The 27753-nt window shown below is 37.8% G+C and overlaps 1 protein-coding gene across 2 annotated transcripts; it reads right to left on the reverse strand.

Annotated features, from left to right (window-relative positions):
- Positions 1 to 34: 34 nt before the first annotated feature.
- On the reverse strand, positions 35 to 27365 carry LOC134792809 (uncharacterized). 2 transcript variants are annotated; one of them, XM_063764181.1, is made up of 6 exons: positions 27198 to 27365; positions 4529 to 4684; positions 2360 to 3734; positions 1608 to 2265; positions 396 to 1450; positions 35 to 312 (listed from the first exon to the last, which is right to left on the reverse strand). In XM_063764181.1, the coding sequence occupies exons 1-6, from the start codon at positions 27252 to 27254 to the stop codon at positions 269 to 271; spliced, it is 3345 nt and encodes a 1114-aa protein (XP_063620251.1). In that variant the 5' UTR covers positions 27255 to 27365; the 3' UTR covers positions 35 to 268. The 2 variants fall into 2 exon arrangements, with proteins under 2 accessions (XP_063620251.1, XP_063620250.1); XM_063764180.1 differs by having other exon boundaries at positions 35 to 317.
- Between the last annotated feature and the right edge of the window lie 388 nt (positions 27366 to 27753).

Here is a 27753-nt window from a genome sequence, read left to right on the forward strand (position 1 = left end):
AAAACGCATTTAGTTTTCAATAAAAGAAACGCAATTTAAGTCGTATACTTTATTAATAACTGTTATTTTGTATTGTTAACCTTAATGTGAGATCAGTATTATTCGATGTTTAATTACCACATAAATTATAAAAAATTGCAAGTTCCATACATAAATACTAATTTTACAGCAATCGGCTAGTTTTTGGCATTCCTTACACTAGCATTACTCATATTCAGTTCACAATAGCTGGCAAGTCCGTTGTATATGCACTTTTGTCCTCGATGTCTTATGCGCGTGACTCAGTCCGCTTGGGATATCTCGTTCTGGGAACTGCACTGAAAGACGTTTACATTTTTAGAGGCTGTATTTTATTTTTTGTTAGATTGTTGAAAGCATGCAAACAGCTTACTTACGCAGGTGAATTTTCTCGGGTTTGCTTTGAGTTCTATACTCTTTAGGGGTGTCTTTAATTCTTTCTAGAGAAGTTTTTTTCTTCCTAGTCGATCCAGGTCCAGTTGGTACTTTAGATATAGATGCTACTGTCCCGTTCTTGTCATCATAATTGATAACGTATTCGTTTCTCCTTGACTTTCTGTCTTTTGAGTAGTGCTCTTCCCCGTTTTTGTCGCCAGACTTTAGTTGCAATGAGTTGCGGTGGCGATCAGCAGAATTCGCGCTAGATCGTTTATGGTTTTCTATAGTGTCTTTCTTGGAAGTCGAATTACGACTTGCACTCCTCACATGCTGAGATTTGGTTGATCCTTTCGAGTCCTTTGTAGGGGTGTCGGAAATCTCAGCAATCCGTTCTGTCATATTTTTGTCCGCATGTCTATGTGATTTACTTTGCCTGCTCGTCGACGTAGATCTCTCGTCCTTATTTATTTTATTTTCTGTTGTAATGCGTTGTGAAGTTACTGAAGGGTCACTCGATTGCGGAGCATCTGCAGGCCCAGCCTTTGAGTCTACTTTCTTTTTCCTCGAGGAGTTTGTTCTTTTATTCAAGCTATCATTACATTTGTCTGCTTTATGGATTTTTTCTCGAGAGTTAGATTGATTTCGGGTAGTTTCTTTATGATCACTATTTGTTTTTTTAGGTGTTGCACGTGACTTTCGATCTAATTCATATTGATCTTTATGGTTTTCTATGGGCTTAATATCACTACCAGCTTTCTCATGTCTTGTACGCAATCTTCGTTCTACTGTATACTTATCTGCTTTCTGAACGATTTCTCTGTGACCAGTGTCAGTTTTATGTGACTGGCACAATTTTCTATCAATTTCTGGTTTACGTATTTTATCCTCACCAGTTATTGGTATTGCATTATTACATAGTTCTTTGTTTACGTTGACATACGTAGGCATCGCGTCGTCGTCGTCGTCCTCCTCGCTTAAATACAATTTGGCGGTATCTGAAGGATGCCTTTCACTATAATTCGTTTTCTCTTCCTTTGTTTCATATTTGTTTATCCTAAAACAAAATATATTTTTTTTATTAATAATCATCATCATTCCTCGCAAACTAACTAAAATATAAAATGAAATCCCAATATATTAAACGAAATTGATGGTGTTAGTATTGATTATGTATGAAAGTGGTTTATTTTAACTAGCTAGAGAAATATTACCTTGCAGTAATATTTTGTTTGACGTTGTGGGTTCGTCGATGTGATTTTTCCAAAGAGCTTAATCGATTAGCCTTAGGGGGCTCCGAAATACTTCGAATTGCCGGTGAAGAAGCCTCTTCATATCTTCGTGACCTAGAACGCCTCGTTGTATCTTGTATATTCTGTTTTATCACTACGGAATCCTGTTCTACAATAGGCTTTAGTACTGTTACTTTTTCAGAATCTCTGTCGGTATATTTTGTACGCGATCGTGGCGTCGGTATAGGAGCAAAGTTTGTTTTAAGAGGAATATTTTGATATTCCACAGCATCTTCTGATTCAGCTTCACTGTGACACACACTGTTGGATACACTGTTAGATACTTGCTGAATAAGCCGAACAGATTGGAAAATGTTATCAATTGCTTCATTTTGCATTTTTATTCTGTCTCTGATGAACTTGGGCTTGTCGTCTTCTGTATTCTTTTTATCATTCTGAATACCAAAGTAAGTTAGATCAGATTGCCGAAGTTGGCGTGTTTTCGATCTTGCTGGTGTCGGAGACATTTGCAACGCCTTCAACTTTTCTTTAACTGAATTGAAGGTGTCAGTGACTTCAGTGGTTGACGAATATTGTTGGCTAGAATTTTGACTTCTTGAGCTTACACTCTTGATAAGACCTGAAACAAAAACATTCATCAGATTCAATTACATGTTTGCATTAATATTACGTTATTTGCATTAATTTTATTATTTGAATGCTTTATTAGTTACCTGCATTAATTGGCCTCGACGTGAATGTTTTTAGAGGACTGCTTATGTCAGTTTCACTAGCCATACTGGAGGTTGTTTCATTGCTGCACCTTCTTTCTTGCAACTGCCTATTGATTAATGAAACAGCTGTCGGAACATCTGAATTGTCGCTACATATACTGGACTTGTTACCACTCGGAACGTCGTCAGCGAGCCCAAGAGCCATGTTCTCGCCTAGAAGATATGGTTTGGGCTTAGGAATTATGTTTTTGAGAATACTTTTTGTAGCTGCTGTATTCTCATCGTTTTCAACTACCTCACTAGTGTTGTGTTGTAACAAATCAATCATCGTATCATCAGTTGTTTTCTTTTCGAGCAACAGAGTAGTCGGTCTCTCGGGTTTCTTCATTGGTACGAAAGCACTTTTCCTCCTTCTAAAATCATTTGTAGGTGGCGGTTTTTCATCGGTGGCTATAATATTAACTTTCCCAGATTCAGCCGCAAAGTGTAACTCAGTTTTACAAAATTCGACTTTCTTGCGCCTCCTCTCGGCTTCTTCAATACCCTGGGCTTTCCTGTGTTGATACTCTTCTTCAGATTCAAGTGTGATGGGCACTGTAATTGATACTTTACCCGCTGACTGCAGTGTAATACTACTTTCACTTGGTTCTTCTATCAATACATTGTACCCTCTATTATTAGATATGTATTGATTGGTTTTGTTGAATGAGGTTTGCCGGTTTTTGTTAAGCCAATCTTTGAATGAATCTTCAGGAGGATAATATTTCCTGTCCTTTCTCTCATAATCTGCGTGATCATTTACTATTTCAGTTGACTTACAGATGCCACTGTCCGTGGAGGACTCCATTGCCAGTGTGTCGTTACAGTGTGAGATGGTTTCATTTAGCGGATCTGTTTCTTCAAAGCTGTAACTTTTGCGTCTATTAGTCCAATCGTTACTCCCATTCAGTAGTGATTTGTATTTAAGAGTGCTCAGTGATACGGGAGCATCCAATAGTGGGGAGGCTCGACTGCTTAGTTTCATTGTCGAGATGTCACTATTTTCTGAATCATACGAATACTTTCTGAATATACTTTTGTGATGGGGTTTAGGGTCGAGATCGATGATGCTGGCGTTATCAGTGGACGAAGATTCTTCGCTGGGCATTCTTATTGAGCTCTTGCCTGTGGAACTTTTCCATTTTGAAGGTTGGGAAATTTCTGTGTCGTCTGGTTCTGTCACTTTGTAATTCTCTGTTTCCGGAGTATCTACCAACTCCAAGGGGGTTGATGATATTTCCAGCGGTAGCGACGGCAGCGATGGTAGGGAAGGCGTATCTCCAAACGGTCTGCTGGTTAACGAAGGAGATAGTAGTCTGGTGCCGGAAGATATTACCTGAAATCAACAAAAAGGCAATTTGAAACTCATTAAAAATACATTAATGTTATGTAGTGACTTTCAAAAGAATGAAACAATTGAATTCGGTAGGTATTAGAAAAATGATGTAAATCTATAGATAAATCTGGTCATTGACGTGGTTATGAATAGCAAAACATTTTTTTAATAGCACAGTATTATTTCTTCATAGACTTATTATCATAAGGAGTAGGTACATTTTGACAAGTTCCTCCACGCTGTCGCTAGCCGGAGCCTTAATAGATCGTATCAATAGACAATAACCTTTAAAGGTGTGTAGTTTTTATCTTGATGCATGATGGTTTTAGGGATTATTATAATGACAATACCGGTCATTGGCCTAGCCACTTTTTACTCATCTCGTTTTTTTTTCTTGGCTTTAGTTTAGATATAAATCTTAACAATTCGTATAAGTATACCACCCGATCTTAAGACTCGTGTTTGAAATAGCCTTATAATTATCGCTTACCTGTTCAGATTTGTATTATTGAAAAGTTACGTCATGTAATCAATAATTGACCGAGAATAAAATGTAGATAAATTTATAAGTAGGTACTATGGGAAAATAAAACTACTCTCGGCCAGAGGGATGCGACGAGTAGCTATATTGCCACTGGGTCCTGTAGTCATCAGGTGCTATCGACTCGTATACGTATGACTTGGTGTGGTGAAAATTGACTAACTTGTCAGAACAGCATTGTTGCGCCAGAAGATGTGGTACAGCTTCTGAAGAGCAGGATGATCTTAATTACTAGTGGTAACGGAATACTTACTCTGCGGGAAGAGTGCACCATGTAGGACGTTGCCGCGCCCGGCCCCGCCGTGGAGTGGTACGCGGCCCGCATGACCCGCATGCGCGCGCCCGGAGCGCTCGCGTGGAGGACTTCCATCGCACGCGCCACCTGCCGCGTCACGCCGCCTTCTGTCACCTGGAACCACGATGTTTAACGTAAGTATAGCTGTGAGCTGTTTAACCTTTAAATCGATACAAAACACGGAAGACCGCTAATAAGTACATGTCAATAGTTGTAATGATTTTGGATAGGAAAAAAAGGCTAAACCGGGTCGGCGGCTTGTCCTATAGTTTGGACATTATGGAATTAAGGATTTAAACAGTTTATAGCGGTATTTCTTTTCTGTTTCCTCTATAGGAGCCCGGTTTGCGCCATAGCAATCTAAAGCACTTAATGTTGTGATATCGATGGTAACATAATTTGAGCTATAACTCCTTACTGGTGCAGTTCTCTGAAAGTCTGTTCTACAGATGAAGCATTCAGGTAAGTTTTTATTTACCTATAAAATTTATTGTGAAAGAACCTGTTGCGCTTGCTATTAACAATAAATAAAATGTAGATGTCGCAGTCTTTTAAATAAATTGAAAATATCATGACATTTAGTTGGCGCGTAAAATAAATGCAAGAGAACAAACACTTCCTTGTTTATAAGGTACGAAATAAAATATATAATACTTATAAATAGCGAAAGGTTTGTTTGAAAGGGTAGTTGCATGGAAGCGGTTTTGTCAGCGAAATGCTATACATGGAAGTATTCTGTGCGCTCAATTATGACCCAACGCAAACTACCCCGCGATAGGCGGTACTTACAAACTGCTCGATTGGCAATCTCAGTACCACCGAGATGACAGTCAGTGACAAATGGCTAAATTGATTTATAAAAACAACGTTTTTTTGTAATTATAAATATATTCATGTGTCGTGAAGTGGTGCAGAAGTTATTTTAGTTCATACCAAGGACAGTGGAATCACTTTTCACTTGTAGTAAACAGATAACTTCAGTAGAATTTGGAAAAAACATGACGATTTGTTTTCAATACTACCGTGCTAAGCTAAAACGTAACAACTGCATACGACTTTCATAACAACATACGACTTTTTAAATTGCGAGGATAATAGGGATGGTGTTATGCTAAATGAAGTAGACTATTTTATTAAATTGTGTTTGGTTTAGGTATTTTCTATATAATTATAAATGTAGTAATAAATTCCTTCTTACAGATTTGTATTTTCCTTTTTTAATTCATGAGATGGAGCTATAAAAAAACTACCCAGTTATTTCAAATTAATAATCAAATTTGGTATTGTCATTTTACATTACTTTCCATTCAGATTCCCACAAGATGCGATTCGCAGAGAACTATGGAAAAAAGCTGTCCAATTAGAGAGACATGAAATTGAGTGGATGCCTGGCAAGATATCTAGAATATGTTCTATTCATGAGATATAACCCGTGAGATAATCATACCCGGTCTCCTAAATGTAGATACATTTTTCCTATCATGCTTTCACTGAATTAATTTAACAAATACACACATTATCTGAAAATGTTGATCATTTGAATCCACCCTCTACTGTCACATATATGTAGGTTCTCTCTCAAGCCATTTCCGTCAGTAGAAAAAAGCGGCAAACATATTAACTCACATTATAGACGGGTCTAACGCGAATTATATTCAATTACCTTGATTTACCGACGTAAATCAGTTTCGTTTCGTATAAGTCGTGTGAGTTAATATGTGTTCAAAACGCGAAAGTTTAAAATATTATAAGAGCGGCAAATTTAGAAATGTAAGCGCGCGAACGGCTGTGGTCTTATACAAAATTTTAATTTTGCACCTTTTTCTACTGACAAACTTGCTTGACCGGCTATAAACATATAAAATATTCTGAACTGAAAGTGGGGATTTATTGTGACTCCGCCTGTTCAAATATTTTTGACCCGATTCGTGTACCCATGTAAATTTTGCAGACTGTATAGGGGTCAAACAGATCACTGTGTTATGTCTTTCCTGTAGACATACACAAGAGTTAAGGGCTATAAAGGTTAATTTTCTTATTTAACCCTTATCCACGTGAAAAGGTCCTCCTTTTATTCAGAGAACTATGATAAAAGCATTGCTTACATGCCCACAAGCTGTTAACTATTGCCCACAGGAGAGAAAAATGTACCTACTGTTCGCGATAACACACTAGTTTTCTCTCCTGTGGGCAATAGTTAACAGCATGTGGGCATGTAAGTAATGATTTTATCATAGTTCTTTAAATAAAAGGAGGACCTTTTCACGTGGATAAGGGTTAAATAAGAAAATTAACCTTTATAGCCCTTAACTCTTGTGTATGTCTACAGGAAAGACATAACACAGTGATCTGTTTGACCCTCAGCCAGTCCGATTTCTAAGATCAAGTTCGCCATACATTTACTATGGCGTACTTGATCTTAGAAAAACGGACAGACTATACCTGAACGTGACTTCGCACTGCCATGCAGATTGATAATAAAATATACAAAATACTTATTATAGCGGAATACATTTATACAACAATGATATATTTACTTATGTTGAGTTAGTCTGTCATGTCATAACAACATTTTAACTAGTTATCTTTTAATCTGCATTAAATTATTATACGTGAATTATTTGACTGGTTCTTCACTGTATGGCATAAACCTATCCCTGTCCAAGTCATATTCTAATCAAATATGAACCGCGAACTCTCAGCGGCCAGTACGTACAGCAAGAAGGTTATTAGCGGATTAATGTAGCTGATTGGTAGTTATTGACATTATATGCATTTCATCTACACTTAGCTATGTACCATTAGTGTAATAAAGATGACTCTTATTTTGTTTACGAGCTTTGATTACAGGCTCTGTAAACGCGTCGTCTTATTTGAATGTAGGCGTAATTGTGGATGTGTGCTAATTTGGCCCGAGAATTTGAACGGTAATGTTCCTAAAGGCGGTATCCATGGTTATATATGATCGCAGGGTTTTGTAGGTACGTACAAAGTGTCACATGTCATTTACATAAATGCTATGCTTACGCCTTTTATAAAACGTAATGTTTTTTCGTTATAGAGTTCAAAATTATAAAAAAGAAAGAAAATAAGCTTCAAACATAAGCGTGTAATTAGTTGGCCGGTTTTTTTTTGCTATTCATTTAGGCCTGCGATCATATATAACCATGGATACCGCCTTTAGGAACATTACCGTTCAAATTCTCGGGCCAAATTAGCACACATCCACAATTACGCCTACATTCAAATAAGACGACGCGTTTACAGAGCCTGTAATCAAAGCTCGTAAACAAAATAAGAGTCATCTTTATTACACTAATGGTACATAGCTAAGTGTAGATGAAATGCATATAATGTCAATAACTACCAATCAGCTACATTAATCCGCTAATAACCTTCTTGCTGTACGTACTGGCCGCTGAGAGTTCGCGGTTCATATTTGATTAGAATATGACTTGGACAGGGATAGGTTTATGCCATACAGTGAAGAACCAGTCAAATAATTCACGTATAATAATTTAATGCAGATTAAAAGATAACTAGTTAAAATGTTGTTATGACATGACAGACTAACTCAACATAAGTAAATATATCATTGTTGTATAAATGTATTCCGCTATAATAAGTATTTTGTATATTTTATTATCAATCTGCATGGCAGTGCGAAGTCACGTTCAGGTATAGTCTGTCCGTTTTTCTAAGATCAAGTACGCCATAGTAAATGTATGGCGAACTTGATCTTAGAAATCGGACTGGCTGAGGGTCAAACAGATCACTGTGTTATGTCTTTCCTGTAGACATACACAAGAGTTAAGGGCTATAAAGGTTAATTTTCTTATTTAACCCTTATCCACGTGAAAAGGTCCTCCTTTTATTTAAAGAACTATGATAAAATCATTACTTACATGCCCACATGCTGTTAACTATTGCCCACAGGAGAGAAAACTAGTGTGTTATCGCGAACAGTAGGTACATTTTTCTCTCCTGTGGGCAATAGTTAACAGCTTGTGGGCATGTAAGCAATGCTTTTATCATAGTTCTCTGAATAAAAGGAGGACCTTTTCACGTGGATAAGGGTTAAATAAGAAAATTAACCTTTATAGCCCTTAACTCTTGTGTATGTCTACAGGAAAGACATAACACAGTGATCTGTTTGACCCCTATACAGTCTGCAAAATTTACATGGGTACACGAATCGGGTCAAAAATATTTGAACAGGCGGAGTCACAATAAATCCCCACTTTCAGTTCAGAATATTTTATATGTTTATAGCCGGTCAAGCAAGTTTGTCAGTAGAAAAAGGTGCAAAATTAAAATTTTGTATAAGACCACAGCCGTTCGCGCGCTTACATTTCTAAATTTGCCGCTCTTATTAGGGCGAGCGAAGCGAGCCCTATCACTAATCGACGAACTATGCATTCTTGTGGTACACTTTACGGAAAAACTACTGCACTGTTAGGTTTGAAATTTAACATAGTAATTTAAATTCATGTCTAGATGTGTTATCAAACATAAAAATATCATTTTATAAACCTAAAAAAATAAAATAAAGTAATAACACTTTGTATTACTACTAGCGCCATCTGTTGGCAAAATGATGAATTAACATTCGTGCTAATGTTAATTATTTATCTCTCTAACAGATGGCGTTAGTAATAAATAAATAAATAAATATTGGACATTCTTATACAAATTGACTACTTAAGAAGGCTTGTGTTGTGGGTATTCAGACAATACGATACCTATGTGGTGTTTTCAAGTTCAATAATGTCGATGGCGCTTACGCTATTAACAACGATGAATACCAAAGTGGGTACAATTTTGGATTCAACCCACCTCGCTTCACTTGGTTTGATTCCCATTTTAGCAATTAAGTTTTTGTGAATACCTACTAGAACAATCAATCTTGCTGTATATTTACTGCGGAGGTCAATTTACTCGTATGTTTTGTGACGCTGACGATGTGATGATAAGTCATGTTGTGTTAGCAAACTTAAATCGGGTATTTTCAGTTCGAGATACAGTTTTGGCGCCATTAATTTATTACGTAAGACGAATTTGGGGTGGAGGGGGGTCGAACATATCTTATTTTTTCTTACAAGGGGGTGGGAGGGGGTTTTCATAGTTCTTAAGTAAGATCACAAAGATGCGATATTTTTTTTAATTTCTATGAAATTATGACGTTTAAAATAATACTTCCACACTCTATGCTATCAAACACGGTGCAGAGTTAGCTTAAACGAGCTCAAGTACCTTTGTACAGGTACAAATAAACATTCATAAAAATATTTTTTTGAAAATAAATTATATTGGTGGGAGGGGGACGGGGTCAGCCTATTCTTATTATTTCTTACATAGGGGAGGGAGGGCGTCAAAAGCTGGCAAAAATTGTCTTACGTAATTAATGAATGGCGCCTTTAGTGTTACTATTGCTTGGAACTGCTAAAATTATAAATAAAGATAAGCATAATTAATACAAACTTCAGTAACTTAGGGCCGATACAGACGGACTACAACCCGACTGCAACTTGTATGGGAACTGCACGCCAAGCCAATCGAAACGTCGGCGTGCAGTTCAGCAAAATGACCCAGTACCCTGGCAGTACCTAGTGGAACTCAGGTTTGGTGTAACAAAGGCACATTATGGTTTGGTCATCCGACTCATCTTGATGAGCACTTAGGAGAGTAGTACCCAAGATAGAGCCGATGCCGAACCCTGGCAGTACCTAGTGGAGCTCGGGTTTGATGCAACATACATAGACACACGCTGTTTTGGATATCCGACTCGTCATGATGATCACTGGGTAGATCAGTACTTTCAGTACCCAAGATAGCTGATGCTGAACCCTGAGAGTGCCTAATGGAGCTCGGGTTTTATACAACATACGCACACGCTGTTTTGGTCATGCAACTCGTCTTGATGAGAACTTAGGAAAGTAGTACCCAAGATAGAGCTGATGCTGAACCCTGGCTGTACCTAGTGGAACTCGATCAGGTTTGATGCAACATAGACACACGCTATTTTGGACATCCAACTCGTCATGATGAGCACTTGGGAGAACAGTACCCAAGATAGAACTCATGCTGAACCCTGGCAGTACCTAGTGGAACTCAGGTTTGTTGCAACATAGGCACACGCTCTTTTGGCCGTCCGACTCGTCTTGATGAGCACTTAGGAGATTAGTACCCAAGATAGAGCTGATGCTAAACCCTGGCTGTACCTAGTGGAACTCAGGTTTGATGCAACATAGGCAGGCACACGCTGTTTTGGTCATCTGACACGTCTTAATGAGAACTTGGAAGAGCAGTACCCAAGATAGAGCTGATGCTGGACCCTGGCTGTACCTAGTGGAACTGTGTGTGTTAGTTTATGTGTGGAGCAGCGTGATTACCGCCAGTAGGTATCCAGATGGGATAGTTTTTCGATCAATTGTGTGGAGTGGACGCAAAAATAAATTCAAGAACATTGGCTCGCTGACCCAACATTATGTAGGAAAGCCAGTTGGGTTCCTTACAAAAAGTACTGGGCGGCCGTGTAGGATGTAATAAGCACTTATGAAATTGTATACTACGTGTGGATGATATTGGCAATTTGATTTTGTCGTCTGGACACGTTTTTAAAGGACAAAGTAAAAGCTGTAACAGACAGGCGTACCGGACAGCAACCGGTTCGGTACGTTAAGGTAGAAAACCTCCGCGAGCCCTTACAAAGCTCTGCTTTTTGCTAGTAATATTTTAAACTTTCGCGTTTTGAACACATATTAACTCACACGACTTATACGAAACGAAACTGATTTACGTCGGTAAATCAAGGTAATTGAATATAATTCGCGTTAGACCCGTCTATAATGTGAGTTAATATGTTTGCCGCTTTTTTCTACTGACGGAAATGGCTTGAGAGAGAACCTACATATATGTGACAGTAGAGGGTGGATTCAAATGATCAACATTTTCAGATAATGTGTGTATTTGTTAAATTAATTCAGTGAAAGCATGATAGGAAAAATGTATCTACATTTAGGAGACCGGGTATGATTATCTCACGGGTTATATCTCATGAATAGAACATATTCTAGATATCTTGCCAGGCATCCACTCAATTTCATGTCTCTCTAATTGGACAGCTTTTTTCCATAGTTCTCTGCGAATCGCATCTTGTGGGAATCTGAATGGAAAGTAATGTAAAATGACAATACCAAATTTGATTATTAATTTGAAATAACTGGGTAGTTTTTTTATAGCTCCATCTCATGAATTAAAAAAGGAAAATACAAATCTGTAAGAAGGAATTTATTACTACATTTATAATTATATAGAAAATACCTAAACCAAACACAATTTAATAAAATAGTCTACTTCATTTAGCATAACACCATCCCTATTATCCTCGCAATTTAAAAAGTCGTATGTTGTTATGAAAGTCGTATGCAGTTGTTACGTTTTAGCGTAGCACGGTAGTATTGAAAACAAATCGTCATGTTTTTTCCAAATTCTACTGAAGTTATCTGTTTACTACAAGTGAAAAGTGATTCCACTGTCCTTGGTATGAACTAAAATAACTTCTGCACCACTTCACGACACATGAATATATTTATAATTACAAAAAAACGTTGTTTTTATAAATCAATTTAGCCATTTGTCACTGACTGTCATCTCGGTGGTACTGAGATTGCCAATCGAGCAGTTTGTAAGTACCGCCTATCGCGGGGTAGTTTGCGTTGGGTCATAATTGAGCGCACAGAATACTTCCATGTATAGCATTTCGCTGATTTAGGCATTGAATTTTATAGTTTATCTTTCGAATATACGTCAACCTACATACCTAAAGCTAACTAAAAAAACCACTAAAAAATAAACACTTAGCGGGTTTGTAGGTCGCTACTGAAAAGTATGTATTTGTCATGAGCGTAATTTATGCTTGCGTTAATATATGGATCTCGGCAAACCGATTATCGTGTCTCAGAAGTCATTAACAAGTAGGTACAGTACACTACGAGTACATAGGTAAATAGGTAATATAATAGGTATATAATGTTTATTTGATTAGAAGTAAAGTTATTACTATTACTATAAAGTTAAATTTTACTTTAAAATAATTATAAATAATTTGTAGGTTTATTTTACACAAATTTGAAAGTTACAAGAGATTAGTTACACGTAAAGAGGCTTACTGTTAGGGATTGCAATCCGGTCCGGCGGATCCGGTAATCCGGCCGGATCCGGCCCTTTTTAGGAGCTACCGGATCCGGGAAAATAGAAAAAAAGACCGCACGCAGCACCCACTGCGCGTTTTAGGTGAGATAAAGGCGACGGATAGAAGAAAGAAGTTAAACAGAATACAGAACGAAAAAAAAATTAAATTTAGTAAAATAAGAAGATATTTAATATGACGATGATAGAGAACAGAAGAGGATTTCCTCTTCTTTCATGTTGGTGGCACGAATCGGCACGATACGACGATTACTTAAATAATTAGAAGGAAAAATTAAAGGATGGAGATGCCATGGAAGGCATTTGTAACGACCGGTCTGGCCTAGTGAGTAGTGATCATTCAGTGACCCTGCCTAGGAAGCCGATGGTCCTGGGTTTGAATACCGGTAGGGGCATTTATTTGTGTGATGAACACAGATATTAGTTCCTGAGTTATGGGTGTTTTCTACGTATATAAGCATGTATTTATCAATATACTATACGTATATATATCGTCGCCTAGTAGTACTACCTAGAGCTAGCTAGTACCCATATTACAAGCTTTGCTTGGTTTGGGGCTACGAGTAGGTCGATCTATATAAAATTGTCCCCATATATTTATTCATGAATTATTTATTTATTTGTGATTTACAGGATTTAGGCTATAAAACTATTTTCACGGATAAAAAATGAAAGCAAGATAATATTGGAGCGCATTTCATACAATTTTGGTTAAAGGTAAAATATCTTGTTACTAGAATGGATGTCAGCGTTACAAATAATTCCATCAAAGAACAGTTACGAAAACTTGTCCTTTCGAGGAGTTCCATTTCCCATCCCATAATTATCCCATTAACAGGCTTTGGAATCTAACCAAATTTATATTTTTATTGTAAACGTATAAATTTGAGCAGAATGTAAATGATTAAATATGTATAATAAAATTTATAAATGACTTAGATTTCAAATTTTATTTTTAATTTGAGATTGACTATGTGACACTTTTTAATACTTAGTTTTATTTTATTGTTAAAAAGTTATTTCTTATTAACTTCAAATTGTTGTTTTATGAATACATTTGTAAAAATACCCTTTGTTTCTCATATAACGCATAAAACTTGAAAAATATGTAATTTAATTAACTTTAATATCCTTATACCTAACCGGATCCGGTCCGGCCGGATCCGGCCGGATTGAAAATCAATCCGGTTTGCAATCCCTACTTACTGTAAAGTAGAAGCGCGCTACATTTGAGAGGTCCAAAATTCCTCATAGTTTTTGCGCGGTTCCAAGTAAGTTCTCATATGAAATATTCATGACCACGGTTTATGATGAGCTCAACTGTTATTATAACTGTCCGCCAACGCTGTTGCGCTGCTCGGTGTACCTACAACTGTACTGTACATGTACTGACGGGAACATGCAGTTACTCGCAGTACAGGCATTGGACCGTATTCAGAAATGAAAATTCTGTACCAATACCAACACTAAACAATATAAGTTTCACCACGTCGAGCTCGTTCACGGTACAATTAACTAGGTACCAACTCTTACTCGTAATTGTTATTGCACTACAATTAAATAAGACAGTGCATGTCATAAAGTTCGTATAAAGACGATCCTATCCTATAGCTAACGAACGATCCCTCAGAAAATTGCATTGAATTTAGGTACTTAATACCTAATACAACAAATGCGGCTGTGCGCTTCCAACCGCAACCAACACAGTAAGTACCTATCTTTTAGAAAGAGAGAGAAATTAAATACTACATTTTTATCTACGAGTATGCTATGACCATAGACTAGGAATCCTCTACACGGAGTTTAGAACAATTATTTTATGAAACCGATGCTGCCAAAAATACGGGGGTGCTGGTGACGAGGTGAGCGAGGTCCCGTGCCGTGATTGGTCCGTTCAAAGACACGGACGTCACACAAAGACACTTTCGACTCGAAAATGGAGTAAGGCCCTATTTACACGAGAGCTCTTTCAACGCGCGTTAAAAAAGCGTTTGAATGACACAAATGGATACATGTGTATTTATTCACACGATGGCGTTGGCGCTTTTTACCAAGCGGTGTTGGATTTTCGACTTTAAGCCTTGGTCATTAAACTGAATTTAGCGTGCAGACAGATTCAAGCGCTTTTTTAACGCGCGTTGAAAAAGCGCTCCTGTGATGGGGCCATGGGGCACAAAAACTACAGTATTTGTGGCAGAGGGGGTAGAACTACTATGCTCAGTCTGGAGGATGTCTTGTCTGTGGCTATGACTGGCAGTTTGACAGCAGTTTGTTTATTTATCACATTGTGACGTCATCAAGATCACGTGACAGCTTGGAGCGTTTAGGCGCAAAATTTAATCATTAAAGTAAATAAACTCGATTTTTTATTTAAAATTAATGAATGAAAAAATTAAATGTATTTTTCAAAAAAATTGTCAATATCCCTATTTCGATACGGCAGATCCACATTTAAAATTAGACCTCATTGCAAATCCAAAGTCATCGTCTCATCGTTGATATATAATACCTACTGTAAATTAAATACGTGAGGGGTGTTGTGCACAAATCACGCGAGGTGTTTTCGGCTACTTTTTGATTCCCCCTCCCCCTTGGTGATATTTGGTGAGGTTTTTGGCTACCCCCCTCCCCCCACACAACCTCACGTGTATTTTTTTGAAAATCTTGATTTTTTTTCTATTTTCGTTAAATAGACTCGCTATTTTGAAGTGCAGAGTGAAGATTTATGTTTAACGAGACCGAGATAGAGAAAAGTATCTACTCATGTGGTAGGTGCTTTTTTCTTAGTTTTGTTCACTGTAGAAAAATACACGTGAGGTTTCCTTATACCCCCCTCCCCCAACGTGATCTATCGTGATTTTTTCGTGACCCCCCCTCCTCCTGTCGAACCTCGCGTGATTTGTGCACAAGCCCTGACCGATAAGCTTTCGCGCAAACTATAATACGCTCATTCTTTTATGGTCGGTACCTACAGAATACCTACCTACTGTCTTTTATCCAGGATCTAGTAATTATTCATTGGTAAGCGTAGGTTTGTTATTGGACTTACACAATGGCGAGTCAGCAGATAAAACATATCTTATCGGAACAATTGTTGTAAAACCTGCTCAGGCTTAGCAGTACGAGCATAAGGCGACCTTCGGTGGCAAGTACATTTATTTGCCGTAGTGACGTGATCGCCGATGCGGGGGCGAAATGAAATTGCGAGTCGGGTGATTGCGATCTTCTCCAATGAACAATGAATGAACTTCTGCAGCTCACAGTGGGTGGTGGGTGTCATCTCACAAGACTGGTATATGTGTAAGTAATCTAAACCCAAATCCAATCCAACAGTGGACCGCGCTCGCGCTGTGCATTTGATTTTCCACTAGCGAAAACGGTTGTGCACAAACCACAAAACAATTCGATTTTAGTAGGTACTATAACCTACCATATCCCCATTATAGTAACTACTCATATTTTTATTGTGGTACTAAGTATCTAACTAGCAAAAAGCAGAGCTTTGTAAGGGCTCGCGGAGGTTTTCTACCTTAACGTACCGAACCGGTTGCTGTCCGGTACGCCTGTCTGTTACAGCTTTTACTTTGTCCTTTAAAAACGTGTCCAGACGACAAAATCAAATTGCCAATATCATCCACACGTAGTATACAATTTCATAAGTGCTTATTACATCCTACACGGCCGCCCAGTACTTTTTGTAAGGAACCCAACTGGCTTTCCTACATAATGTTGGGTCAGCGAGCCAATGTTCTTGAATTTATTTTTGCGTCCACTCCACACAATTGATCGAAAAACTATCCCATCTGGATACCTACTGGCGGTAATCACGCTGCTCCACACATAAACTAACACACACAGTTCCACTAGGTACAGCCAGGGTCCAGCATCAGCTCTATCTTGGGTACTGCTCTTCCAAGTTCTCATTAAGACGTGTCAGATGACCAAAACAGCGTGTGCCTGCCTATGTTGCATCAAACCTGAGTTCCACTAGGTACAGCCAGGGTTTAGCATCAGCTCTATCTTGGGTACTAATCTCCTAAGTGCTCATCAAGACGAGTCGGACGGCCAAAAGAGCGTGTGCCTATGTTGCAACAAACCTGAGTTCCACTAGGTACTGCCAGGGTTCAGCATGAGTTCTATCTTGGGTACTGTTCTCCCAAGTGCTCATCATGACGAGTTGGATGTCCAAAATAGCGTGTGTCTATGTTGCATCAAACCTGATCGAGTTCCACTAGGTACAGCCAGGGTTCAGCATCAGCTCTATCTTGGGTACTACTTTCCTAAGTTCTCATCAAGACGAGTTGCATGACCAAAACAGCGTGTGCGTATGTTGTATAAAACCCGAGCTCCATTAGGCACTCTCAGGGTTCAGCATCAGCTATCTTGGGTACTGAAAGTACTGATCTACCCAGTGATCATCATGACGAGTCGGATATCCAAAACAGCGTGTGTCTATGTATGTTGCATCAAACCCGAGCTCCACTAGGTACTGCCAGGGTTCGGCATCGGCTCTATCTTGGGTACTACTCTCCTAAGTGCTCATCAAGATGAGTCGGATGACCAAACCATAATGTGCCTTTGTTACACCAAACCTGAGTTCCACTAGGTACTGCCAGGGTACTGGGTCATTTTGCTGAACTGCACGCCGACGTTTCGATTGGCTTGGCGTGCAGTTCCCATACAAGTTGCAGTCGGGTTGTAGTCCGTCTGTATCGGCCCTAAGTTACTGAAGTTTGTATTAATTATGCTTATCTTTATTTATAATTTTAGCAGTTCCAAGCAATAGTAACACTAAAGGCGCCATTCATTAATTACGTAAGACAATTTTTGCCAGCTTTTGACGCCCTCCCTCCCCTATGTAAGAAATAATAAGAATAGGCTGACCCCGTCCCCCTCCCACCAATATAATTTATTTTCAAAAAAATATTTTTATGAATGTTTATTTGTACCTGTACAAAGGTACTTGAGCTCGTTTAAGCTAACTCTGCACCGTGTTTGATAGCATAGAGTGTGGAAGTATTATTTTAAACGTCATAATTTCATAGAAATTAAAAAAAATATCGCATCTTTGTGATCTTACTTAAGAACTATGAAAACCCCCTCCCACCCCCTTGTAAGAAAAAATAAGATATGTTCGACCCCCCTCCACCCCAAATTCGTCTTACGTAATAAATTAATGGCGCCAAAACTGTATCTCGAACTGAAAATACCCGATTTAAGTTTGCTAACACAACATGACTTATCATCACATCGTCAGCGTCACAAAACATACGAGTAAATTGACCTCCGCAGTAAATATACAGCAAGATTGATTGTTCTAGTAGGTATTCACAAAAACTTAATTGCTAAAATGGGAATCAAACCAAGTGAAGCGAGGTGGGTTGAATCCAAAATTGTACCCACTTTGGTATTCATCGTTGTTAATAGCGTAAGCGCCATCGACATTATTGAACTTGAAAACACCACATAGGTATCGTATTGTCTGAATACCCACAACACAAGCCTTCTTAAGTAGTCAATTTGTATAAGAATGTCCAATATTTATTTATTTATTTATTACTAACGCCATCTGTTAGAGAGATAAATAATTAACATTAGCACGAATGTTAATTCATCATTTTGCCAACAGATGGCGCTAGTAGTAATACAAAGTGTTATTACTTTATTTTATTTTTTTAGGTTTATAAAATGATATTTTTATGTTTGATAACACATCTAGACATGAATTTAAATTACTATGTTAAATTTCAAACCTAACAGTGCAGTAGTTTTTCCGTAAAGTGTACCACAAGAATGCATAGTTCGTCGATTAGTGATAGGGCTCGCTTCGCTCGCCCTAATAAGTAAAAACAGAACGGGGTACCATTCAGGAATTTTCTTTTACTAAAAGTATACAAATTTCCGAGTTAAAAATATATATAATTATCGTCTTCAGGGAATTAGTTGAAGAGATTGTCCAAATTTAATCTTAAGTCAGTTATTTAGCGCGTTCTAGACGAGCTTACGGAATATTTTCGACGCACCTACATCTATGACCAAAAATCGACAGTAATAAAACAAGCCAACTGTCTTAATTAAGCTAATTGCGAATCCGCTATAGCAGATGCCGTTCGACTAGTTTTCGGCGAGCAGATCATTCAGCAGCAACTAATTATAGTAATTATTCAACATTTCTTTTTCATTGATTTCGTAACGTTTACATAAATATAACGAGGATCAGGAATATTTGTTTATTTAATCAAACGTTAGGTTGCTAAGTTTTAACGGGAAGTAATTTTCTTGTTGCCATTGTTTTAAAGTTTCCAAAGAATCCAATTAAGTCTGCGGTTAAAAAACCTTAATTAAATTAGATCTACATCGTTAATCGTAAACGATGTTGCAAACCTTAACCGTCATTATTATCGGATCAAGGCGAATTATCTCAGAAAATAAGGTGACGTCATGACGTGATCGAACGCCAACGAAAACCAAAAGTAAGGTCGCAACGCAACCCACTGATCTCGAGAGACATGACGCTGCAGCGGCACATACGTGATGATGATGGCAGATAACGGTCAGCGCGTTACATAGCGTCCAGAAAAACGTGTGAAATGAATGACACGTGCTTGCGATAGTTTAACACCCCCGTGCTACTTGTTGATTGTGTCATGTTATCGTCAACAAAACTGTTATCTGATAATGCAGTTATTGTTATGCGAGATGAGTGGAGGATTCGCCTATTTTACTTTTTTTTAATTATAAACAAAAGTCGAAACTTGAGATAACGAGTTTAACACAAAAGGCTGAAGTGACGACACCTAAACTAAGAATTTAAGTATCTATAAGTACCTGTCAACTCAAGATACTTAGCAGACAGCTAGGTACCGCCCTGATGACTTCAGAGCAACGTCATTAGTTTTTTTCTATGCTCTTGTTAAATTATTGCTAATTTTATTGTAACTTGTATAATTAGGGTTTACAGCGAACAGAGTGGTGTGATCCGCGTCGAGCGGGTCGTCGACTCGCGGGGGCGAGCGCGCCATATCCACCGACTCGCAAGAAACCACTTAAATATCCCCACGTTCAACTGATTCACCTCAGATGATTTACATACCCTAATGATTCAGTCAGAACTTCAATCCGATACTGACGTACCTACTTTATATTAACCTATACTTGTTACTAATAATTCGTTGCTATAGTTATTTATTGACTGAAGCAATTTGTTATTTCCGGATTATGAGATGTCCGGCACCACTAACAGATATCTCGAAGACTTTGTATCGATTCTTACAAATTATTCATGATGGGTTATTCCCACTAGTTACCACCAAGTTCTTACCAGTGGTAACTACTGGGAATTTTTTTCGCACCTTTTACCACTGGTAACTACTGGGAAAAAAAAATCCCACTAGTTACCACCAACTCGGCTTGGTGGTAACTACTGGGAATTTTTATTCCCAGTAGTTACCACTGGTAAAAGGTGGGAATTTTTTTTCCCAGTAGTTACCACCAAAATATTGTTAGAATTCAATACTAATAAAAACAGTATAAATAGTATAGTATAAATGTAGCGTGCTGTAATAAATAATTATGTGACAGTTAGTGATTCAGTAATCTGCTTTAAAAGTGATCAAAAATATTAAAACAGTTTTACCGGTATGTGTGAAAACTAAAATAGAAGAGTATCATTCTAGTTAAGTAGAAATTAACTTATTATCCGGATTATATTTATCTTATTAACTGTAAATTGAATTACATATTTATACAAACGAACAAACCAATCAGTCAAAAACCGACAGAACTGATTTCGTTTTATTTACAGCTGCTTCATTTCGTTCTATTATAACACGACGCAAACCTGGAATATGTAGGTATTCATTTATAATTTGTAGTCAGGCTAAATAAGTACCTACAGGGCATGGTTGTTATTAAAACCGCTTAGGGCGCGCTTCGGATGGGCTGACTGCTCGGACTAACCAGCATAAGCTCGCATTCCAATTACGCTCCGGTAGTACATCGCTCGGTCATGTTACGCTGGTTGGTTCTAATATCTAATAAATTCTATATAATAAATACTATCTAATAAAATTGGAAATTCTATAGCGTAATTATTGAACAACCAATTTAGCTAGGACCCTTAAGGTGCAACAATTGCGAAGCGTCATGGTACCTAACTGTTATGTACAAAGTAATTGGTATTCAAATAGTACCTAATCATCCTTGCAGCGATATTTTCGAGTCAACGTCCTTGATTACGCCATTGACATTGATATTACGAAATTAGTGCCTAAGTATTCGATTTCTATTGTCGCTCTGACTCACAGGTCATCTGCCCGTCATGGAAACTGCTAAACCGTTAGATATTTTACGTATTTCCCATTCTTACGACATTTGTACGCAATCACACGAGAAAGCCAGCAATTCTTACTTTAATCTGGTTATCGAGGATTAGAGGTTAGCCTTTTTTTTATAGAGGGGGAATGCATTACGCATACCACCCAGGCGCGGAGACGGGACGGGTCAGGGATGGTTATGTGGGACTCCCATACAGGCCTAATGGGACCCATTACCCACTAACACCCCTCTGTTGCCTGCTATACGGCGAGGTCCCAGGAACGCCGAAGTACTCTTCCGCGACCTCGCCAGATTAGAGGTTAGCCTAGACCAACCTAGACGTAAACATACATGTATTGATTAATTTCAGTGTGGGCATAAATCTGTCAGATTACCTTCAGGTTAATGTTAGCACTGGCTTGATGATAGCTAGTTAAATGATCATTAAACGACATTAGGCTGCTGGTAATGACGATGCGTACAAACAACACAGCACGGATGGTCTGGCGCAGCCTCGGCCCGGCCCGCGGCCTTTGCGCAGGATTTCCGGCACCTGCACACGAGCCCCGACCAACAACCTCAGCTAAACCCAATCGTTTACTCGACTATCAGCTCGTCTAATATAACTTCATCCTAATATCTGTAATAACCTGCTTAATCTAAGATCACACTTATACTGGTTTCGGAAGTCTAACGAATGTTTTGTATTGAGAATACTGGCTCAGCACAATAAGAAAATTATGCCTTTAGATGTAGACTGTTGATACTTACTAGGTATATTACTAGTTAATTTCCTATCCTTGACGTGATCGCTCATCTTCATGATGATTATATTAAGTAGCCGAGTGACAATGAATCGCTCGAAGCTTTACATTTTGTGTGTGTTTGTATTGTAGGCATACTTGAATTAAAAAGAATAAGAATGAAGGACGGAGCCAGTTGATTTTTTTGTTTTTGTGAACAGGCTCGGCTGGCTCCGCGCGGTTCCGAGCTTTGTCATATTATTTAGTATGCTAACACCGTCTCATACATGTTGTCAATACAAATAAAGACCGGTACATATGTTAAATAAGAATTCTACATCAAACAATGCTTCGCAAATCAGTGAAAGGTGTTGTTTTGTGTAATTGACATGACCACAATAATCTGTTGCGGCAAACAAAAGGAGGCTAATTTGTGTCACGCGAGAAATGTAGCGAAAGAGTTTCATTTTGCGCTAATAACCTAAACTTTCTTAACGTAGATAATTTGAATTTTCTTCCAATTACAATTCTGCAATGAAAAAGAGATCAACGCGGTTTTATCCTAAGATTATTTATGGTGAGCCATATTCTAGGTTCCTACTAAGTACTGATACCTAATAATAAAAACGTTCTTATCATAATTTGAATTTGCATTTTGCATTGAAAAAGACATCAACGCGGCTCCAATCTTAGATTAGGTTCGTAAAATTACCTCGTTTTAATCTTGTGCAGGCCTCAATTTACTATCAATCTCCATCTATGCGGCTATCGAATGATCTAATTATTGACAAGACCAAGACCTTGTCGAGCCATGACCCGTCGCCGGGTGCCAGTCTCGTAGGTACCAAACAATAAATTGAAGTGGCCAATAGCGAGTTAGACTAGCGCGTTTAGAGACGCGCTAAAATCGTTTTTCTTATAAAATGAGTTTGGTCGACAACAAATCGTATTTTCTTGTTAAAGTACTAGGTACTAAAACAAGTTAAATCTTGATGTTTTATTTAAAATTACTTTTAATACGTATTATTTTTATGGGTTCAGTGGAAAAGAGATATTATTATAAGAAGCCATTTTAGTTATTTTAGGACAAGTAGGTAGAATTTCAATAAACAGGATTTTTTTTCTTAAATTCAAAGTTAACGTAACTATATGATGTAGGTATGTACATGTAGGATGTGCCCTATGTACGTACCTAATTTTATGAAATTGGTATATTTGAAATAATTTTAATATTTGTTATAGTTTTCTCTCCCTAGAATTATATAATTTTTTGCTCCCGGAAAGAATGTTCTTTCCTCTCTATATTAGTTTCTATATTAAGCATGTACCTATGTTTCAGTCAAGTCATATTGAGGGATGTCATGGATCGATGCACTTACACAAAACCCTAATGTACCTATATATCTACCTACATAACCCGCAATTGCTAACAATAACGTTTCCTATGAATAGAGGAGCGCAAAAACTACATTTTATTACGAAATACTTTTATAGAAACTAGTTTTTACCTATACCTTACCTATTCGACTTGAAGCTACTCTTACAAAAATTCTACCAAAACCATTCGAATTTTGTTACGTTCACCTTCATATAGGTGCTTTCAATAAGCTTGCCAGTTATATACTTTTTTTTAATAATATATGTATACTAGGCTGCAAAAAAAATACGTTGGTTACAAATTGTGATAGAGCAGTAGAGGTAGAGCTAATCTAAATTTCAAATCATGGCCAGAGCTACACATTGTGTAGGTAGGTATACTTTAGTTTTTGTTAAAGCAAATTGACACGTTTGAAAATAAGTTCAATACCAGATGTCGTACACGTATACTTAACTATTTAAATCAATACACGCCCACCATTCACCTGCCGAAATTGTAAAAAACCACGAGTCCACGTTCATAAAGCAAATATGACCGGTTGTTTATTTTATTCGTTCTATGATGTCTTCATCCAATGATCGTGAACAGAGTTATTTCATGGAAAGAATAAGCTTTGATCTATCTATACAGTACTTACAGTTCGTTTCATCACAACAAGAATTACTCTTACTAGGACTCGAACCCAGGGCCTCTTTCGTAGGCAGGGTTATTAGTACCGGCGACTAGGCTACGCAAGTCCTTATTCATTCATTGGTAGATACAGTAGAGCATAATTGTTTTCCATCGTATTTTCTCGGAAACGTTCGTATTTGTCATGCTACTTCAGTCAATCTCAGTACTTATTGTACCGAGACTGACTGAAATAGCAGGACATTAGACACTTTAGACACGTTCGTACGTTTCCGTGAAAATAAGATGGAAAATAATTATGCACTACATCTCTAACACCTTTACAATTTCCTATCAATAGTTGTCTAACAAATGTCATAATCAAGTCAATGATTTCTTATCCATCCTACCTTACACATTGTTTGGCTATCAGTTAAGTATAGGATAGGGTCACTTAGTTACCTACCTACCTATTTAAATTTGCTCCGTATCTTATCGCCAATGTAAATAATATGTTAAACTAAAATGTTGCAATGGTGTTTGTGGGCAGAAAAGTACTTAAGTGAGCTTATGTTTTTATTCAGTTTCTAACAAAAGTTCACCAAGATTATTTTATTGATGACCATTGTCATGTCATTGGGGTCAACTGGTCACCTACGCGTCTAAGGGACAGAAGTAATAGGTACGAGTAGCTATACCAGTGCATAATTGTTATCCATCATATTTTCTCGGAAACGTCTGTATTTTTGTCATGCTACTTCAGTCAATCTCAGTACTTTTTGTACCGAATCTGACTGAAATAGCAAGACACGTTCGTACGTTTCCGTGAAAATATGATGGAAAATAATTAAATGCCCTACAACTGTACCCACTACCTATCTAAATGATGGGATTACAGAGGGACTTATGTACCTACATATATTGCATTTATTATTATATATATGTAGTTATGATAATATGTGACGACATAGAAAACTACTTCACTAAGCGGTATTTTGCGTTTTATATTACGTTACGACAAAACGTTTTGTGTTTGTTAACTAGATAGGTACTACCCATTGTTCGGAACAGCAACAGCGACACTTTCCAATTTAATGACATTCGGATGTTGGGACTAGTTTCTATTCTGACATTGTTCGTAATACAACTACCTACATTAAAATGTCTATTTAGAAACAATGATAGGTAATTCCTATCAATGCAATTAGTATCGTAGAGCAGGAACAAAGTCAGAAATCACTGACAAAAACATACAGTACGTGAAATGAATTAATGATTGTGATGCTGTCGGTAGCGTCAACAAAAACTTTGGTATGTATTATTAATTCCTGGATAAGCTTATTTGGAAGTAACGTCGTGAACCTAAAAAGATCAAAAGTCAACTTTTTCAGTCATATTCTGTCCTTGATTATGTAGTTACTAAGGATTAAGATTATTTAAAAAAACTTCCTATTCTAAAAACAAAAGTTTAGATTGCAGGTAGGTATTGCAACCTAAGTTACGGAAAGCCACTTGCGTAATTACGGTAATTAGCAACAACACAATCATACTAAGTAGTAGGCAGTTGAGATGCGCTGCAAGTTCTAATTTTAATGAACAGGAAGTTGTCTAATAGAATAGATAGACAAAGCGATCAGTAGCTTCCTCGCATCCGTCGCGACTTTCTCCGTTCGATAATCGCTACGGATCCGCGATCTCCATTGTGTTACTTGATATATATGGCGCACTATCTCACGACTTGTGACTTGCCATGCGTTGCGTTATTTTTTATAGCTGTCACGTAACCCTTATGGGATCATTGCAGGTTTTATAATTATTAGAATACCTAGGTTAGGTACAATTCGCTACAATAATGTTTAATGCACTAAAATATTAACAGCGACTCCTGCCGATGAGTCGGTTGAGATCCTTTGTATTTTTAATTTCTCATGCAAAGTGGGTCATTGTTTATCTATGAAGCGGGCTGAAAGTGATGCGTTTCTGCTCTAGGGCGTTTTATTTATTTTTCATCTTTAAGGATACCTACCTATAGGTACTATAAATAAACTATAAGCTATTAAAAATTGGTACTTAATAGATTTGTTGAAAAATTTCCGTTTTGGTATTAAACTCCCCATTCCTTAAATAACGATACTTTTACCTAAATTTCTAACTGAAAGTACCCTCAAAAAATACTATAAAAGTTCATACTCAGTCGTTTTTTTTTAAATACACATGTACAGTTATACTTTTCTCGTAGTATTCGAAATGAAAACTAGATAACTCGGATCGGGTCGGGTGAAAGGCACCATTTCATCCCTTAGTTCACAATCTACTATTTTAATGTGTTTGTATTTTTGCATTGGACTGTAAACACCTGACAAGTTTCATTTTCCAATTAAGCTTCCATATAGGTACTTAGTTATGCTTGATAGGCGCAAAATTAATCCAAGTTATGCATATTCAGTGAGATTATAGGTACCTACTTATATATAAAAAAATACGTAACGCTTTGTTAGCTTGCGTCCTATGTGATCCCGGGTTTCCGTTTGTTTTGGCCTTACCAGAGGCAGAATTTGGTCTTTCTAAAGCGTTTCAATGCGGCACTTCATGAATAGGTACCTTGATTATTTTTATAGGTAATCCTAAAAATGAAAACGAGTATATCCCCGCGCGGTTTCTTTACCCAGTTGCCGAAAGAGCTTTTGTTTTTCTAAGTCGTAATCCCGGCTAACACCAAACCAGACGGGCTATAATAAAGTTGCTCATAAAAATACAAAAAGCAAAGTGGACGTATGCGGTATATTTATGTTCCATAAAATTGAAGAAACAAAGAAAAACGAGACACCGTGCCGGACAGGTCTACGGGACATCTTTCCGAAGTTGAACCTTACCGTAACGGTACACTAGTGTCATTTAGGTTTTGAGGCAATAGCCTAGCTATGTAGCTCAGGCAATCGCGTCATTCCAAGTTTTAAATACCGTATAAGGAAAGACAACTTTACTCTTTTGGCAATGACCGCTTCTTAATCGAAATGCCATAAGTATAACCGGTAAGGAACATAGCTATATCGTCTACATATACTCGTACTATATCAGCACCTATCTTTCGCATTCTAATCAGCGTTTGATTAGCAACTAGGGATTCTACTTAACATATTCCATATTTGGTAGTTAATTGATTTCTAAAGCATGTCAAATGGTAGGCAAGTCTGCATAGTTAAGTTCTTACCTACTGTCGTGTTAAAAGCAGTGTTAAGACTGAAACTTTTTTTTAGTACGACAGGTTTTAGTATTTGTTATGTAAACTTATACAAGGAAGTTATTGATAAGCTTTAGTGGGGTCACGTAAGCTCGGTCGAGCGGAGGGTAACAGACGCGGCGGCCTCACCTTCCCATATTCGGCGGCTCCAGCCCACTCCCGCCGCCATTGACCTGCCACTTCCATTTCAGTGAGACTTGCTCTCGATCGCTGCAGCTACAGTCGGGAGCGCTCGCTCGTTCGTTGCGCGTACGTCCGCGCACCGCGCTGGCTCGAAGCCTACTAGCGCGTACGCAGCGCCGAAGCCTTCCGCAGCCCACATAATGTTGTTTCAAGATCGTTATTAGCAAAAACGATACCGATTCGGTGTCAACGCCCACGGCGAACTTAAATCTGCCGCCCAGACTACCGGCCCACACGTCGCGTTATCCTTATCCTGCTGCTGTACAAGGATTTCCTTTACTAGGTATTCAACTATTCAGTTTTCATGTCTGGGGCTACTCAATTAGTCCAAGAATTCAAAAGTTATATTGACAGGGAGGTGAATGTGTAGGGTCATTATTAAAAATAACAATGAGTAAAAGCTTATAAATTTAATTAATTAGTAAAATTATTGATTACACAGTCATCACGTCATCAGCCACAAAAAGTTTTCACATAATTTAATATAACTGAAACATTAGAA

The sequence above is a fragment of the Cydia splendana genome, chromosome 8, assembly GCF_910591565.1.
Source record: "Cydia splendana chromosome 8, ilCydSple1.2, whole genome shotgun sequence".
In the NCBI taxonomy this organism is placed as follows: domain Eukaryota; kingdom Metazoa; phylum Arthropoda; class Insecta; order Lepidoptera; family Tortricidae; genus Cydia; species Cydia splendana.

Excerpts from the sequence above, each read along its gene's own strand:
- LOC134792809 (XM_063764180.1), bottom strand. The coding sequence starts at position 27,254 with ATGGAAGTGGCAGGTCAATGGCGGCGGGAGTGGGCTGGAGCCGCCGAA. Across the intron at positions 3,735-4,528 it reads TGGTGCACTCTTCCCGCAGA|GTAATATCTTCCGGCACCAG; the intron begins GTAAGTATTCCG and ends TGTTGATTTCAG. Across the intron at positions 318-395 it reads ACCCGAGAAAATTCACCTGC|TGCAGTTCCCAGAACGAGAT; the intron begins GTAAGTAAGCTG and ends AACGTCTTTCAG.